Source organism: Nicotiana tomentosiformis, chromosome 3 (genome assembly GCF_000390325.3).
Source record: "Nicotiana tomentosiformis chromosome 3, ASM39032v3, whole genome shotgun sequence".
NCBI classification, from domain to species: Eukaryota; Viridiplantae; Streptophyta; class Magnoliopsida; order Solanales; family Solanaceae; genus Nicotiana; species Nicotiana tomentosiformis.
The window spans coordinates 84,599,828-84,614,672 of NC_090814.1; the positions used below are offsets into that span (position 1 = coordinate 84,599,828).

The 14,845-nt window shown below is 40.7% G+C and overlaps 1 protein-coding gene across 1 annotated transcript; it reads right to left on the bottom strand.

Annotated features, from left to right (window-relative positions):
* Positions 1 to 316: 316 nt before the first annotated feature.
* On the bottom strand, positions 317 to 733 carry LOC138908111 (uncharacterized). Its single transcript, XM_070198751.1, has one exon. The coding sequence runs from the start codon at positions 731 to 733 to the stop codon at positions 317 to 319; it is 417 nt and encodes a 138-aa protein (XP_070054852.1).
* Positions 734 to 14,845: the final 14,112 nt, after the last annotated feature.

Sequence of the window (14,845 nt, forward strand, 5' to 3'; positions counted from 1 at the left end):
TAACTCCAAAATCACCATATGGAGCTATTGGAATTATCAGAATTCGAATCCGAGGTTTTTTACATGTAGGTCCATATCCGGTCCACTTTTCTAACTTAAATTTTCAATTATGAGACTAAGTATCTCATTTCATCCCGAATTCCTTCCGGACCCAAACCAACTAAACCAGTAAGTCATAAAATAACTATAAAGCATAAATTGAGCAATAAATGGGGGAAAAAAATTATAATACTCAAAACGACCGGCCGGGTCGTTACATTCCCCCCTTTTAAACAAACGTTCGTCCTCGAACGGGTTTAGAATAATACCTGGAGTCTCAAATAAGTGGATATTTGCTCCGCATATCCTTCTCAACCTCCAAAGTAGCTTCTCCGACTGGTTGGCCTTTCCACTGCACCCTCACTGTTTCTATGCTCTTTGACCTCAACTTTCGAACCTGTCGGTCTAAAATAGCCACCGACTCCACATCATAAGTCAAATCACTGCCCAGCTGTACTTTACTGAAATCTAGAATATGAGACGGATCCCCGACATACTTTCGAAGCATGGATACATGGAACACTGGATGAACACTTGATAGAATAGTTGGCAAAGCAAGATGATAAGCCACCTCTCCAATTTTCTTAAGTATCTCAAAAGGCCTAATATACCGAGGGCTCAACTTGCCTTTCTTCCCGAACCTCAACACACCCTTCATGGGTGAGATCTTGAGCCTAACCTTCTCCCCAACCATGTAAGTTACATCACGGACCTTCCTGTCGGCATAACTCTTCTGTCTAGACTGCGTCGTGCGAAGCCGTTCCCTAATCACTTTAACCTTCTCTAAAGTATCCTGAACTAAGTCAGTACCCAATAGTCTAACCTCACCCAGCTCAAACTAACCCACTGGAGACCGACACCGTATCCCATATAAGGCTTCATACGGAGTCATCTGAATACTTGACTGTTAGCTATTATTGAAAGCAAACTCCGCGAGTGGTAGAAATTGATCCCAAGAACCGCCAAAATCAATGACACAAGCGCATAGCATATCCTCCAATATCTGAATAGTGCGCTTGGGCTGTCTGTCCGTCTGAGGGTGAAATGTTGTACTCAACTGAACCTGTGTGCCCAATTCTCGCTGCACTGACCTCCAAAACTGTGAGGTAAACTGCGTACCCCGATCTGAAATAATGAACACAGGCACACCGTGTAGGCGAACAATCTCGTGAATATATATCCCAGCCTACCACTCCGAAGAATAATTAGTACCGACTAGAATAAAATGCGCAGATTTGGTCAACCGAGCTACTATCACCCAAACAACATCAAACTTTCTCAAAGTCCGTGGGAGCCCAACTACAAAGTCCATGGTAATACGCTCCCACTTCCACTCCGGAATTTTAAGTCTCTGAAGAAATCCTCCTGGCCTCTGATGTTCATACTTTACCTGGTAACAATTTAGACACAGAGCTACAAACCCAACTATATCTTTCTTCATTCGCCTCCACCAATAGTGCTGCCTCAAATCCTGATACATCTTCGCGGTGCCTGGATGAATAGAGTACCACGAACTGTGAGCTTCCTGGAGAATCAGCTCACGCAAACCATCTACATTAGGCACACATAGCTTGCCCTGCATCCATAATACACCGTCATATCCAATGGTGACTTCCTTGGCATCACCATGCTGAACTGTGTCCTTAAGGACAGGAAGATGTGGATCATTGTACTGGCGCTCTCTGATGCAATCATATAAAGAAGACCGAGAAACCACACAGGCCAAAACTCGATTCGGCTCGGAATCATTCAATCTAACAAACTGATTAGCCAAGGCCTAAACATCCAAGGCTAAAGGCTTCTCTGCTACCGGTAAGTATACTAAGCTGCCCAAACTCTCCTCCTTACGACTCAAGGCATCGGCCACCACATTGGCCTTTCCGGGATGATAGAGGATGGTGATATCATAATCCTTAAGCAACTCCAACCACCTTCGCTGCCACAAGTTAAGATCCTTCTATTTAAACAAATGTTGTAGACTCCGATGATCGGTATATACCCCATACTGGACACCGTACAAGTAATGCCACCAAATTTTTAAGGCATGAACAATAGCTGTTAACTCAAGATCATGGACTAGATAATTCTTCTCATGTACCTTTAACTGTCTGGATGCATAGGCAATTACCCTACCATCTTGCATCAGCACTGCGCCGAGACCAATACGCGATGTGTCACAATACACAGTATAAGACTCTGAACCCATAGGCAACACAAATACCGGAGCTGTAGTCAAAGCTGTCTTGAGCTTCTGAAAGCTCTCTTCACAATCATTTGACCACCTGAACGGAGCACCTTTCTGGGTCAATTTAGTCATAGGCGATGCAATAGACGAGAAACCCTCCACGAAACGACGATAATAACCGGCCAAGCCGAGAAAACTCCGAATCTCAATAACTGAAGATGGCCTAGGCCAACTCTGAATTGCCTCTATTTTCTTTGGATCCACCTTAATTCCTTCACTGGACACTATATGTCCCAAGAATGCCACCGAACTAAGTCACAACTCGCACTTAGAGAAGTTTGCATAAAGTCTGTCCTCTCTCAGCCTCTGTAATACAATACCCAAGTGTTGTGCATGTTCCTCCTTGCTACGTGAGTACACCAGAATATCATCAATAAATACTACGACAAATAAATCAAGATATGGCTGGAACACACTATTCATCAAATGCATAAATGCTGTTGGGGCATTGGTTTGCCCAAAGGACATCACAAGAAATTCATAGTGGCCACAACGAGTTCTGAATGCCGTCTTCAGAATATCCGAATCTCGAATTTTCAACTGGTGATACCAGATCTCAAATCAATTTTGGAGAACACCCTCGCTCCCTGAAGCTGGTCAAATAAATCATCAATACGCGGCAATGGATATTTATTCTTGATTGTAACTTTGTTCAACTGCCTATAATCAATGCACATCCGTATAGTACCATCTTTCTTTTTTACAAACAAAACCGGTGTGCCCCAAGGTGACACACTAGGCCTAATAAACCCCATTTCAAGGAGTTCCTGAAGTTGCTCTTTCAATTCTTTTAACTTAGTTGGTGCCATACGATACGGAGGAATAGAAATAGGCTGAGTGCCCTGCACCAAGTCAATACCGAAATCAATATCCCTATCGGGTGGCATACCCTACAGGTCTGCAAGAAATACATCCGGAAAGTCTCGCACGACCGATACTGAATCAATAATAGGAGTATCTGCACCAACATCTCTCACAAAAGCCAAATATGACAGACATCCCTTTCCAACCATACGTTGGGCCTTCAGATAAGAAATTACCCTTCTAGGAACAAAAATCTAGAGAACTTCTCCATTCAACCTTTGGTAACCCCGGCATCGTCAACGTCACGATTTTTGCGTGACAGTCTAGAATAGCATGACATGGAGACAACTAATTTATACCCAGGATTACATCGAAATCAACCATACCGAGTAATAACAGATCAACTCTAGTCTCCAGTTCCCTAATAGTTACCACACACAACCGATACACCTGATCCACAATAATAATATCGCCCACCGGTATAGATACACAAACAGGTGAAACTAAGGACTCACAGGGAACATCCAGATAATGAGCAAAATATGATGATACATATGAATAAGTGGAACCAGGGTCAAATAATATAGAAGCCTCCCTGTGGCACACGGAAACAATACCTATGATCACTGCGTCTGAGGCAACAGCATTTGGCCTGGCAGGAAAAGAATAGAATCGAGCCTGCCCACCACCTGATCGACCTCTCCCTCTTGGGCGACCCCTAGCTACCTGACCCCCACCCCGAACTGTGGCTGGGCGGGTGATGTAACTGCTGGTGCTGGTGCCATTGGTCAATAACTCTGTTGTAGAGCCACACTCAACAGCCTAGGACAATCTCTCTTGAAATGACCCAATTCTTTGCACTCGAAACAACCCCTCCTCTGACGGAACTGCTGCCCCTGATAACCCGAAGAATTACCTATAGAAGCCTGAGAAGACGAGGCATGATGAGAACTCTATGCTGGTAGTGCACTGAATGAAGACTGGCCTGAGTGAGCACTGTAAGAACCGTGGCTAGCTGATGCACCACGATGAGCTGGACGACCCGCCTCAGAGTGTTTGTAAGAACGGCCCCTACCGTGGTAAAACTGACCCCCTGAAGGAACACCGCTGAAATCACCGGAACCACGAGGCCTCTTAGTCTCCCTCTCAACCCGCTCCTGGCTGCGAACCATCTCAATCTGACGAGCAATGTCAACAACCTCATCGAAAGTAGCACCAGACACTCTCTCTCTCTAGTCATGAGTAATCACAGCTGAAAATTGAGGCCATCTATGAATCTCCTGATCCTTTCCCTGTCTGTGGGAATCAACCAGATAGCATGACGGGCCAATTCTAAAAATCTCATCTAATACTGTGTCACGGACATATCGCCCTAACGAAGCTACTCGAACTGCCTGTGCAGCTCCTCTCTACATGACTGAGGCACGAACTTCTCCCGGAATAGACCGGAGAACTGCTGCCAGGTAAGGGGTGCTACATCGACCGGCCTACACCTCTCGTAAGACTCCCACCATCTGAAGGCAGCCCGAGAAAACTGAAAAGTAGTGAATGAGACTCCACTGGTCTCTAGAATACCCACTGTATGAAGCATCCGCCGACACTTATCCAGAAAACCATGGGCATCCTCTGACTCAGCACCGCTAAAAGGTGAAGGTCGAAGCCTCTCAAATCTTTCAAGTCTCCTTTGCTTATCATCTTCCATAATAGGAACTACCGGGGCCTGGGCGGCTGCAGCCGGCTGGGCTGGTAGTGCCCCCGGTATCTGAAGTCCCTGTACTACCTGGTATGGAGTACGGGCTACAGGGGTATGAGTACCTCCCCCGGTCTGAGAAGTGGAAGGTGCGGCCTAGGCCGAAACCACCTGAGCAAGACCAGTGCAGACTGCCAATATCTGGGCCAAAGTCTCCTGAAGGCCTGAAATCTCAATGGGCACAGCTGGTGCCTAAGCTGATCCTATCGGCTAAGCTATATCCGTAATCTGCTCCTGAGCTGGAGCAACTGGTGGTACTACAGGTGCTGGTCCAATTGTGGTACGAGCTACACCTCGACCTCTACCTCGACCCCGGCCTCTACCACGGCCCCGGCATCTCGCGGCCCTAACTGGTGGCACTAGAGGATGACCATCTAATCTTGTAGTACGTGTCCTCACCATCTGTGAGAGAATAGATTAACAGAAATTTAGTTTTCGGAATCAACAAATTCGCACGACAGAATACAAAGAAGTGAAATTTTCCTAAGGGTTCAACAGCCTCTCAAAGATAAGTACAAATGTCTCCGTACCGATCCGCAAGACTCTATTAAACCTGCTCATGACTCGTTAGAACCTATGTAACCTAGGTTGTGATACTAACTTATCACGACCCAAAATCCCAACCTGTCGTGATGGCGCCTATCTCGATACTAGGCAAGCCAAAAATCTTGATAAACCACAATTTCTCTTAAGTTTGAAAATACAATAATTTAATACAATATAAAATCTCACAAATACTGACATGAACACTCCCCAAAACCTGGTGTCACTGAGTACATGGGCATCTAATATGAATACAAGTCTGGAAAAATATGGTCTATAATAGTGTGAGACCAAATACAGTAAACAAGGAGATAGAGAAGGAGAGACAAGGTCTGCGGAACATGGCAGCAACCTCAAAATCTTCTGAAAATCAACTACGCGAAGTGCAAGGTGTAGTATGAGTACAACCAACTCAGCAAGTAACAATAATAACTAATGAACTGAAGATAATGACGAGCTACACAATTATAGTTCACTTTCAGTAATTCCAGCAAAGAATAGACATGCTTTCAAATCCGGTAGTTTAAGTCAAATCAATTTTTATACAGTTCAAGTTCATGTAATCTGGATATAAAATCTTTCAGAGATTTCACAACAATGACAGATAGCAACCAAGTGCAACAACAAATGTAAAGCAAGTACAGCCTCTCAAGCAATAGTCACTCAACTCATCACAACAACTCAACCACTCGGCTCTCATCCCTCAGCACTCACACTCAATGGGTACCCGCGCTCATTGGGGGTGTACAGACTCCGGAGGGACTCCTACAGCCCAAGCGCTATAATCTGCACGGACAACTCACGTGCTATAATATCATGCACGGACAACTCACGTGCCATAATATGCTTACCTCGCCGACAGGCCCTCGGCCTTACTCAGTCCTAAACCTCTCTAGTCTCTCAAAATCACAAAGATCAGCCCAAACAAAGACAACATAGTGCCTCAACAAATATCAAGAAAAACTGAGGTATGATACGCAAGTAAAATCATGACTGAGCACAAGATAGCAATTAGCAAAAAATGCAACAAGTACGTGACCTTTGTGGGTCCCAATAGTACTATCACATAGTCTAAGCATGATTTCTAACATAATTTATAGTCAAATTTCTTCAACACATAGAGAACATATAGCTAACAACACGTTATTCAACATTACAGTTTCACGGGACAGACCAAGTCACAATCCCTTCGGTGCACGCCCACACGCCCATCACCTAGCATGTGCGTCACCTCTAAAATAATCACATGACATAAATCCGGGGTTTCATACCCTCAGGACCAGATTTATAACTGTTACTTACCTCAAGCCGGGAAATTCTTATTCTGCAATGTCCTTTACTCGTGAATTGGCCTCCAAACACCTCGAATCTAGCCATAAATATTTCGTTTCAGTCTATAAAATTTATTTGAATTAATTCCATAAGAAAATGCTAATTTTCCATAAAAATCCGAATTTTAGCTCAAAAATCGCCCGGGGGGCCCAAGTCTCGGAACCCGACAAAAGTTACAAAATCCAAAAGCCCATTCAACCACGAGTCTACCCATACCAAATTTACCAAAATCCGACTTCAACTCGACCCTCAAATCTACAAATCTTATTTCCAAATTTCTAAGTTCCAATCTCCGATTTACACCTCAAAATCATGTAATCTAGTCAGATTATTCAATGATAATTCAGTATTATGGAGTAGAAATGATCACAAGGGACTTACCTCAAGTTTTCATTGAAAATCTATCAAAAATCGCCTCTCCTCAAGCTCTAATTTCTCAAAATAGCGAATGGGACGAAGTCCCTGCTTTATAATTCTGCCCAGACAACCTAGGTTCTGCCTCGATCTTGGCCTTCGATCGTGGTCCTCGATCATACGTCTCGATCCTAGGCCTCGATCCTGGGCCTCCATCCTGGGCCTCGAATATGACCTTTGATCCTGGCCCTCGATCATGGACCTCGACCCTGACCTTCGATCATGGCTTCGATCATGGCCCTCGACCCTGACCTTTGATCGTGGCCCTCTACCCTAGGCTCGATCGTGCCTTCGATCCTGATCCTCGACCATGCCTTCGATCGTGGCCCTCGAACCTGGGCTCGATCGTGACTTGATTCTTGGCTCGATTTTTAAGCTCGATTTTTGGGCTCGTTGAAAATCTATCAAAAATCGCCTCTCCTCAAGCTCCAATTTGTCAAAATGGCAAATGGGATGAAGTCCCTACTTTATAATTCTGCCCAGATAACCTAGGTTCTGCCTCGATCTTGGCCTTTGATCGTGGTCCTCGATTATGGGTCTCGATCCTAGGCCTTGATCCTGGGCCTCTATCCTAGGCCTCGAATATGACCTTCGATCCTGGCCCTCGATCATGGACCTCGATCCTGGCCTTCGATCATGGCCCTCGACCCTGACCTTTAATCGTGGCCCTCTACCCTAGGCTCGATCGTGCCTTCGATCCTGATCCTCGACCCTGCCTTCAATCGTGGCCCTCGACCCTGGGCCCGATCGTGGCTTGATTTTTGGGCTCGATTCTGGGGTCGATTTTTAGGCTCGATTCTCGGCTCGATTTTTGGGCTCAAATCTGGCAAAAGGAAATTTCAGCAGCTGTTGTAGTTCAATTTTTTATCCGTTAACCATCCGAAACTCACCCGAGGCCCTCAGGACCTCAACCAAATATACCAACAAGTCCTAAAATATCATACGAACTTAGTCGAATCCTCAAATCACCTCAAACAACGCTAAAACCATGAATTACACCCCAATTCAAGCTTATTGAACTTTGAAATTTCTAATTTCTACAAATGACTTTAGAACCTGTCAAATCACGTCCGATTGACCTCACATTTTGCACACAAGTTATAAATGATACAACAGAGGTATTCCAATTTTTAGAATCGGATTCCGACCCAGATATCAAAAGGTCAACCCCCGGGTCATACTTCCCAAAAATTCAACTTTCGGCATTTCAAGCCTAATTCTACCACGAACCTCCAAATAATTTTCCGGACACGCTCCTAAGTCCAAAATCATCATACGGAGCTATTGGAATTATCAGAATTCGAATCCAAAGTCGTTTACACATAGGTCCATATCCGGTCCACTTTTCTAACTTAAATTTTCAATTATGAAACTAAGTGTCTTATTTCACCCCGAATTTCTTCCGGACCCGAACCAACTAACCCGATAAGTCATAAAATAACTATAAAGCATAAATTGAGAACTAAATAGGGGAACGAGATTATAATACTCAAAACGACCAGCCGGGTCATTACAGTATGTGTATGTGTTTAAATTACTTTTATATGGACACTATACATATATGTATATAATATTTAATTGATTTAACATCCTAAATTGTAATATTCAATATTTAATTAATTTTATATTTATACACACATACACGCGCGCGCGCGCGCGCACACACACACACACACACACACACATATATATATATATATATATATATATATATATATATATATATATATATATATGCGCGCACACACATAATCTTGAATGTTTTATTCTCGATCACCTTATTAGTACTTTGCTCGGATACTTCATCAGTGGATATCATTGTTGTTTGGCTGCTTATCATGATTTATTAGAGCCCGAGAGACTGGAGAGGTTGATGGCTGAGTGAGGCCGAGGGCCTAATTGTGAGGATATTTATGGATCGGGCTGCACGCTGCAACATGTTTCATTGATTTATGCCATGATTAGCTTGATATAGCGCTTGGGATGAAGGAGCCCCTCCAGAGTCTGTACACACCCCCAGTGAGCGCATGTACCTACTAAGTGCGAGTGTCGGGTGCGAGTGTCGAGTGCGAGTACCGAGTATTAAGTGACAGTGAGAAAAGAGTGACTGTGAGGTTGGAGTAATTGGAGGACTGAGTGACTGTTACTCTGAGAGGATGCATTGATTGCATTATTTGCTGCATTTCAGCTGTCATATATCACTACTTTGGAAATTCGAAAAAACATTATTTTCAGTGTCAGTCAAATTTGATATGACATTTCTGTGAAATATTAAATGTTGAACTTGAAAGTATGCCTACCCTTTTATATTGGAAAGTATTGTATTTGGACTTAGCTGAGAAGCTCGTCACTACTTTCAGTTCCTTATTTATTATTGTTACTTGCTGAGTTGATTGTACTCATACTACACCCTGCACTTCGTGTGCAGATCCAGGTGATCCGATACAGTGGGTAAAAATTTAAATATTAATATAGCACTACATCTTATAGAACTATACACTTTGTTTTTAAATTTATTATAATAAGTTTTAATCGAATATAATTAAATTTTCAATTGATCCACTGATAAAGTATTCGGGCAAAATACTAATAAGGTGATCGAGAATAAAACATTCAAGATTATGTGTGTGTGTGCGCGCGCGTGCGCGTGTATGTATGTAAATACAAAATTAATTAAATATTAAATATTACAATTTACTATGTTAAATCAATTAAATATTATGTACATATATGTATATATACATACACAGATAGGATATAGTGTCCATATAAAAGTAATTTTTAAAAACACATACACACACATATATATATCAGTTAAGTATTAAATATTATTTATTTAAAAGCTATTTATATAAATTGACTAAAACCGACAGAATTCAGTCGGTTTCGTCATTAAATTAATATTTTTAAAAATTTAAAATTGAATTACCGACTGCAGTCGGTCGAAATAATTTAATTAAAACTTATTTCAATTGGTAAATTTTTTTTATATATATATATATATATATAAAATTTTTTTGTTATATTAAAAAACCAATTTCCTTGGGCGGGAAAAAATAATTTCAAATATACCGACCGATTTCGGTATGTTATTTTAAAAAATTAAATTAAAAATTATTTTGGTAGATAATATGCAAGTATGACCATGTCTTGGTCAAAGATTGACTAAGTTCCGACCAACATCGGTCGCAATTTGTATATCTTTGTTGTGGGACAACTATTTCCTTTGTCAGAAATATTTTCTTTGACTTTTGCGATCAATTTACTTATATTCCAACCGATTTCGGTTGGTTTTGGTTCCGACTGATTGCGGTCGATATTCTGTGGAAGAATTTTGCTAGTTTTCTAGTAGTGTATGTTAGAAGAAGAGTAGCTTCAAATTTAAATTTTTGTATCCATTTTGATTAAGCTAAATTGAGAAGGAAAAAAATAAGAATTTTGTCAAAACTTATTTTGAAGAGAAATTTATCATTGAAAGTGCTCCTCCTCCCTAAAGATACAACAATTACTCTTGTAACGGCCCAATCGGTCGTTTTGAGTATTTATGCTCCTTTCAACTATTTAAAGTCTTGAATAACTTCCTACGAGGTATTATGACTTGTGTGAATTGTCAGTTTTGGTTTTAAGGTATTTCGGAGTTAGCTTGGAAGAATGAATTTCATGTTGGAAGCTTAAGTTGAAATAGTTGATCGGATATTGACTTATGTGTAAACGACCCTGGAATAGAGTTTTGATGATTCAAATAGCTCCGTATGGTAATTTTGGACTTAGGAGCGTGTCCGAAATATTATTTGGAGGTCGGTAGAGGAAGTAGACTTGAAATGGCGAAAGTTGAATTTTTGGAAAGTTTGACTAGGGAGTTGACTTTTTGATATCGGAGTCGGAATTCAGTTCTGAAAATTTTCATAGATCCGTTATGTCATTTATGACTTGTTTGCAAAATTTGAAGTCAATCAGAATTGATTTGATACGTTTTGGCGCAAAATATAGAAGTTGGAAGATTTAAAAACTCATAATTCGATTTGATGCGCGATTCGTAATTTCGGCGTTGTTTGGCATGGTTTGAAGCCTCAACTAAGTTTGTATTGTGTTTTGGGACATGTTGGTATATTTGGTTAAGGTCCCGAGGGCCTCGGATGGATTTCGGAAGGTTAACGGAATGGATTTCGGACAAAAGGAGCTCTTAGAATTTTTCTAATGCAGAAGCTGTTTTTGGATAGCAGCTAGTGCAATCGCAGAGCTGTCTTTGGAAGCTTATATCTTGAAATCTATAAGGAAAATGAAAAGTTTCAAAACATGAAAGTTGTAGTCCTATGATTCTAGTTTCCAGAAAGTTAAACCATCATTTGGAAATTTGTACAGAATGTTATGGTTGACTGAATGAAGGCTGGTAAAGCAGTTACACCAAAAATTTCTGATGCGTGGAACCGATTTTGGAACTTATATCTCACAATGTATAAGGAGTTGAACAATGAGCAAAACGTCAAAGTTGTAGCCCTATGTATCTAGTTTGCAGAAATTTAAACCATTTGGTAGTTGGATTGAGTATAAGAAGTTATGGTTAATAAACTATAAATTGTCGGAAAACAGTTTTGGAAGAGTTTGATGTTTTTAGCATAAACATGTAATGATTCAAAGATTCATTTTTAGTTTTATAGATTGAAATTTGATTTCGCGACTTCCGGGATTTTGATAATGAATTATAGGAGTGATCTGGAAAGTTTGGTCTAATTCCATCAAGTCACGGTTGAAGTTTTAGCGCGAAACATGATTTAATTGTTTAACTAGCGAAATTGGTATCGCATTGAGAAAATTAGCGCCGAATTGATTTTCTATTGTACGAGTAGGTTTGTATTATTATTTGTGACTCATAGGAACAAGAATCGTCGAATTCCGAGTTCGTATGATGGAGTTAGAGCCTTTTTAGTAAAAACAAAACTGCTAGTGTAAACAGTTCTGGTGCGCAACTTTAGCGATCAGAATAGTGTCGTTTGGGCAGAAACTTAAGGAGCAAAAATGGTCATTTCCTTCATTTCATTTTGGATTTTTGGAGCACGGTTCTTGGGCTATTTTGACGATTTCTTCAAGACTTCAACTTGGGTATGTGTCCTATATCCAAAAGTGATTATATTTCATAAATCCATGGATATATTCATCATTTAATTCGGATTTTAAATGGAAGAAATTGAGATTTTTGCAAAATCTTTCAAAAATAAAAATTTTAGATTTGGAGGCCGAGTTGTTATCAGAATTTGATAAAATTGGTATGGGTGGACTCTCTGAATTCCAAGACGTGGGCCCTAAGGGAGATTTTTGAGCTAAAGTTCGAATTCTGTTGGAAAATTAGTATTTTTCTTATGGAATTAATTCCAATAAATTTTATTGACTGAATCGAATTATTTATGGCTAGATTCGAGGCGTTTGGAGGCCAATTCACGCGGAAAAGACATTGCAGAATAAAGAATTACACGGCATAAGGTAAGTAACAGTTCTAAATTTGGTCCTGAGGGTATGAAACCCCGGAATATGTATTATGTGATTGGTTTTGAGGTGCTTGGTGACGGGCGTGTGGGCGTGCACCGTAGGAATTATGACTTGGTCAATTCCATGGAATTGTGTAGTTGAAAAATGTGTTGATATCCGTACATTTTTCCCGTATTAAAGAAATTGATCTATGAAACATGTTTAAATCATATGTTTACACTGTTGGGACCTACTTAGGTCGTGTACTTGTAAAATTATTTGCTAAATTGTTGTTTTACACTCGGTCACAGTTCTATTTGCACATTTTTACCTCAGTTTCTCTTATTCATTATTGATGCATCATATCATTGTTGTTGGGCTGCTTATCATGATTTCTGAGAGACCGATAGACTGGAGAGGTTGATGACTGAGTGAGGCTGAGGGCCTAATTGTGAGAATATTTATGGATCGGATTGCACGTCACGACATGTTTCATTGATTTATGCTATGATTGGCTTGATATAGCACTTGGGCTGAAGGAGCCCTCCGGAGTCTGTACATACCCCCAGTGAGTGCAGGTACCTACTGAATGCAAGTGTCGAGTGCGAGTGCCGAGTGCTGAATGACTATGAGGAAAGAGTGACTGTGACGTTGGAGTGAATTGGAGGACTAAGTGACTGTTACTCTGAGAGGATGCATTGATTGCATTATTTGCTGCATTTCAGCTGTCATATATCACTATTTTGGAAATTCGAAAAAACATTATTTTTTGTGTCAGTCAAATTTGATATGAAATTTCTGTGAAATATTAAATGTTGATTTTGAAAGTATGCATACCCTTTTATATTGGAAAGTATTGTATTTGGACTTAGCTGAGAAGCTCATCACTACTTTCAGTTCCTTATTTATTATTGTTACTTGCTGAGTTGATTGTACTCATATTACACCCTGCACTTCGTGTGTAGATCCACGTGATCCCAGATACAGTGGGTGTTGATTCTTTCACACAGTTGATTTTCTAGAGATTCAGAGGTAGCTGCAATATTTCGCAGACCTTGTCTCTCCTTCCCTATCCTTTTGGTTTATTGTATTTGGTCTCGAATTATTATAGATTGGGTTTTCCAGACTTGTAATGTATAGATGCTCATGTACTCAGTGACACCGGGTTTTGGGAGTGTATTTATATCAAGTATTTGTGGGATTTTCTCTTAAACCTAATTATGATATTTTTCGTATTTAAAAGAAATTGTGGGTTATTGATGTTATCGGCTTGCCTAGTATCGAGATAGGCGCCACCACGACAGGTGAGATTTTTAGGTCGTGACAAGTTGGTATCAGAGCCTAGGTTACATAGGTCTCACGAGTCATGAGCAGGTTTAGTAGAGTCTAGCGGATCGGTACGGAGACGTCTGTATTTATCTTCGAGAGGCTGCCAAACCCTAAGGAAAATTTCACTTTCTTATATTGTATCGTGCGGAATTTATTCAGCTTGAAACATAACTCTTTGAATTCTTTCCACGTATTCGTGTGCGTATGTGGGCGCTCTATGTATCGCTGGCTTCTGATTCCATGAACGAGGTTCGAGATGAGTATTCTGTGTTGATGGGATAGTCTGGAGGACTTGAGGCTGGAGTTAGAACGCAACTTAAGCTCGGTAGTTTCGGTTGTGAGAACCTGTGCAATTGGACTTATGCAGTCGGTAGTATTCCTATGAGTGGAATTTGTGGTTCGATGAGCGGTTAAATGACTATATGATAAGTATGATGTGAATGTGGGATGTGTTCTGATGGATTGAATGAGAAAAATAAATTTTACTTGTGACTCAAGAGTTTGCTATTGGGTACTTGATTCCTGTTTTGATGTGACGTACAGTCTTGAGTTGTGAGTGCATTGAGGGATCTGTCATGCTGTTTAATTGTGGAGGAAAATATATTTTCATGTCATGTTGATGAGTTCAAACTCAGAAATATTAAGTGATTTCGTGGTAATCGTGGTTGCGAAAGGGTATAGCAGTATGCCAATTTGAGGCTAAGCAGGTGGGTTATCTCCGGCGGAGTAATCTACGTAGGTGTGTTTCTTATAATGTTAAGTGGAGAGTTTCTTTTCTACCATCTAGGCGTATGTGTTGAGATTTGAATTTGAATCCTGTTGAGAAAGTTGACTTGACTGTCACGAGAATAAATGTAAACTTAGCGGATGTTTGAGGTATTTTATGGTGGGTGTTGCGTAAGCTTGAGAAGAATTTTTGTTGAACG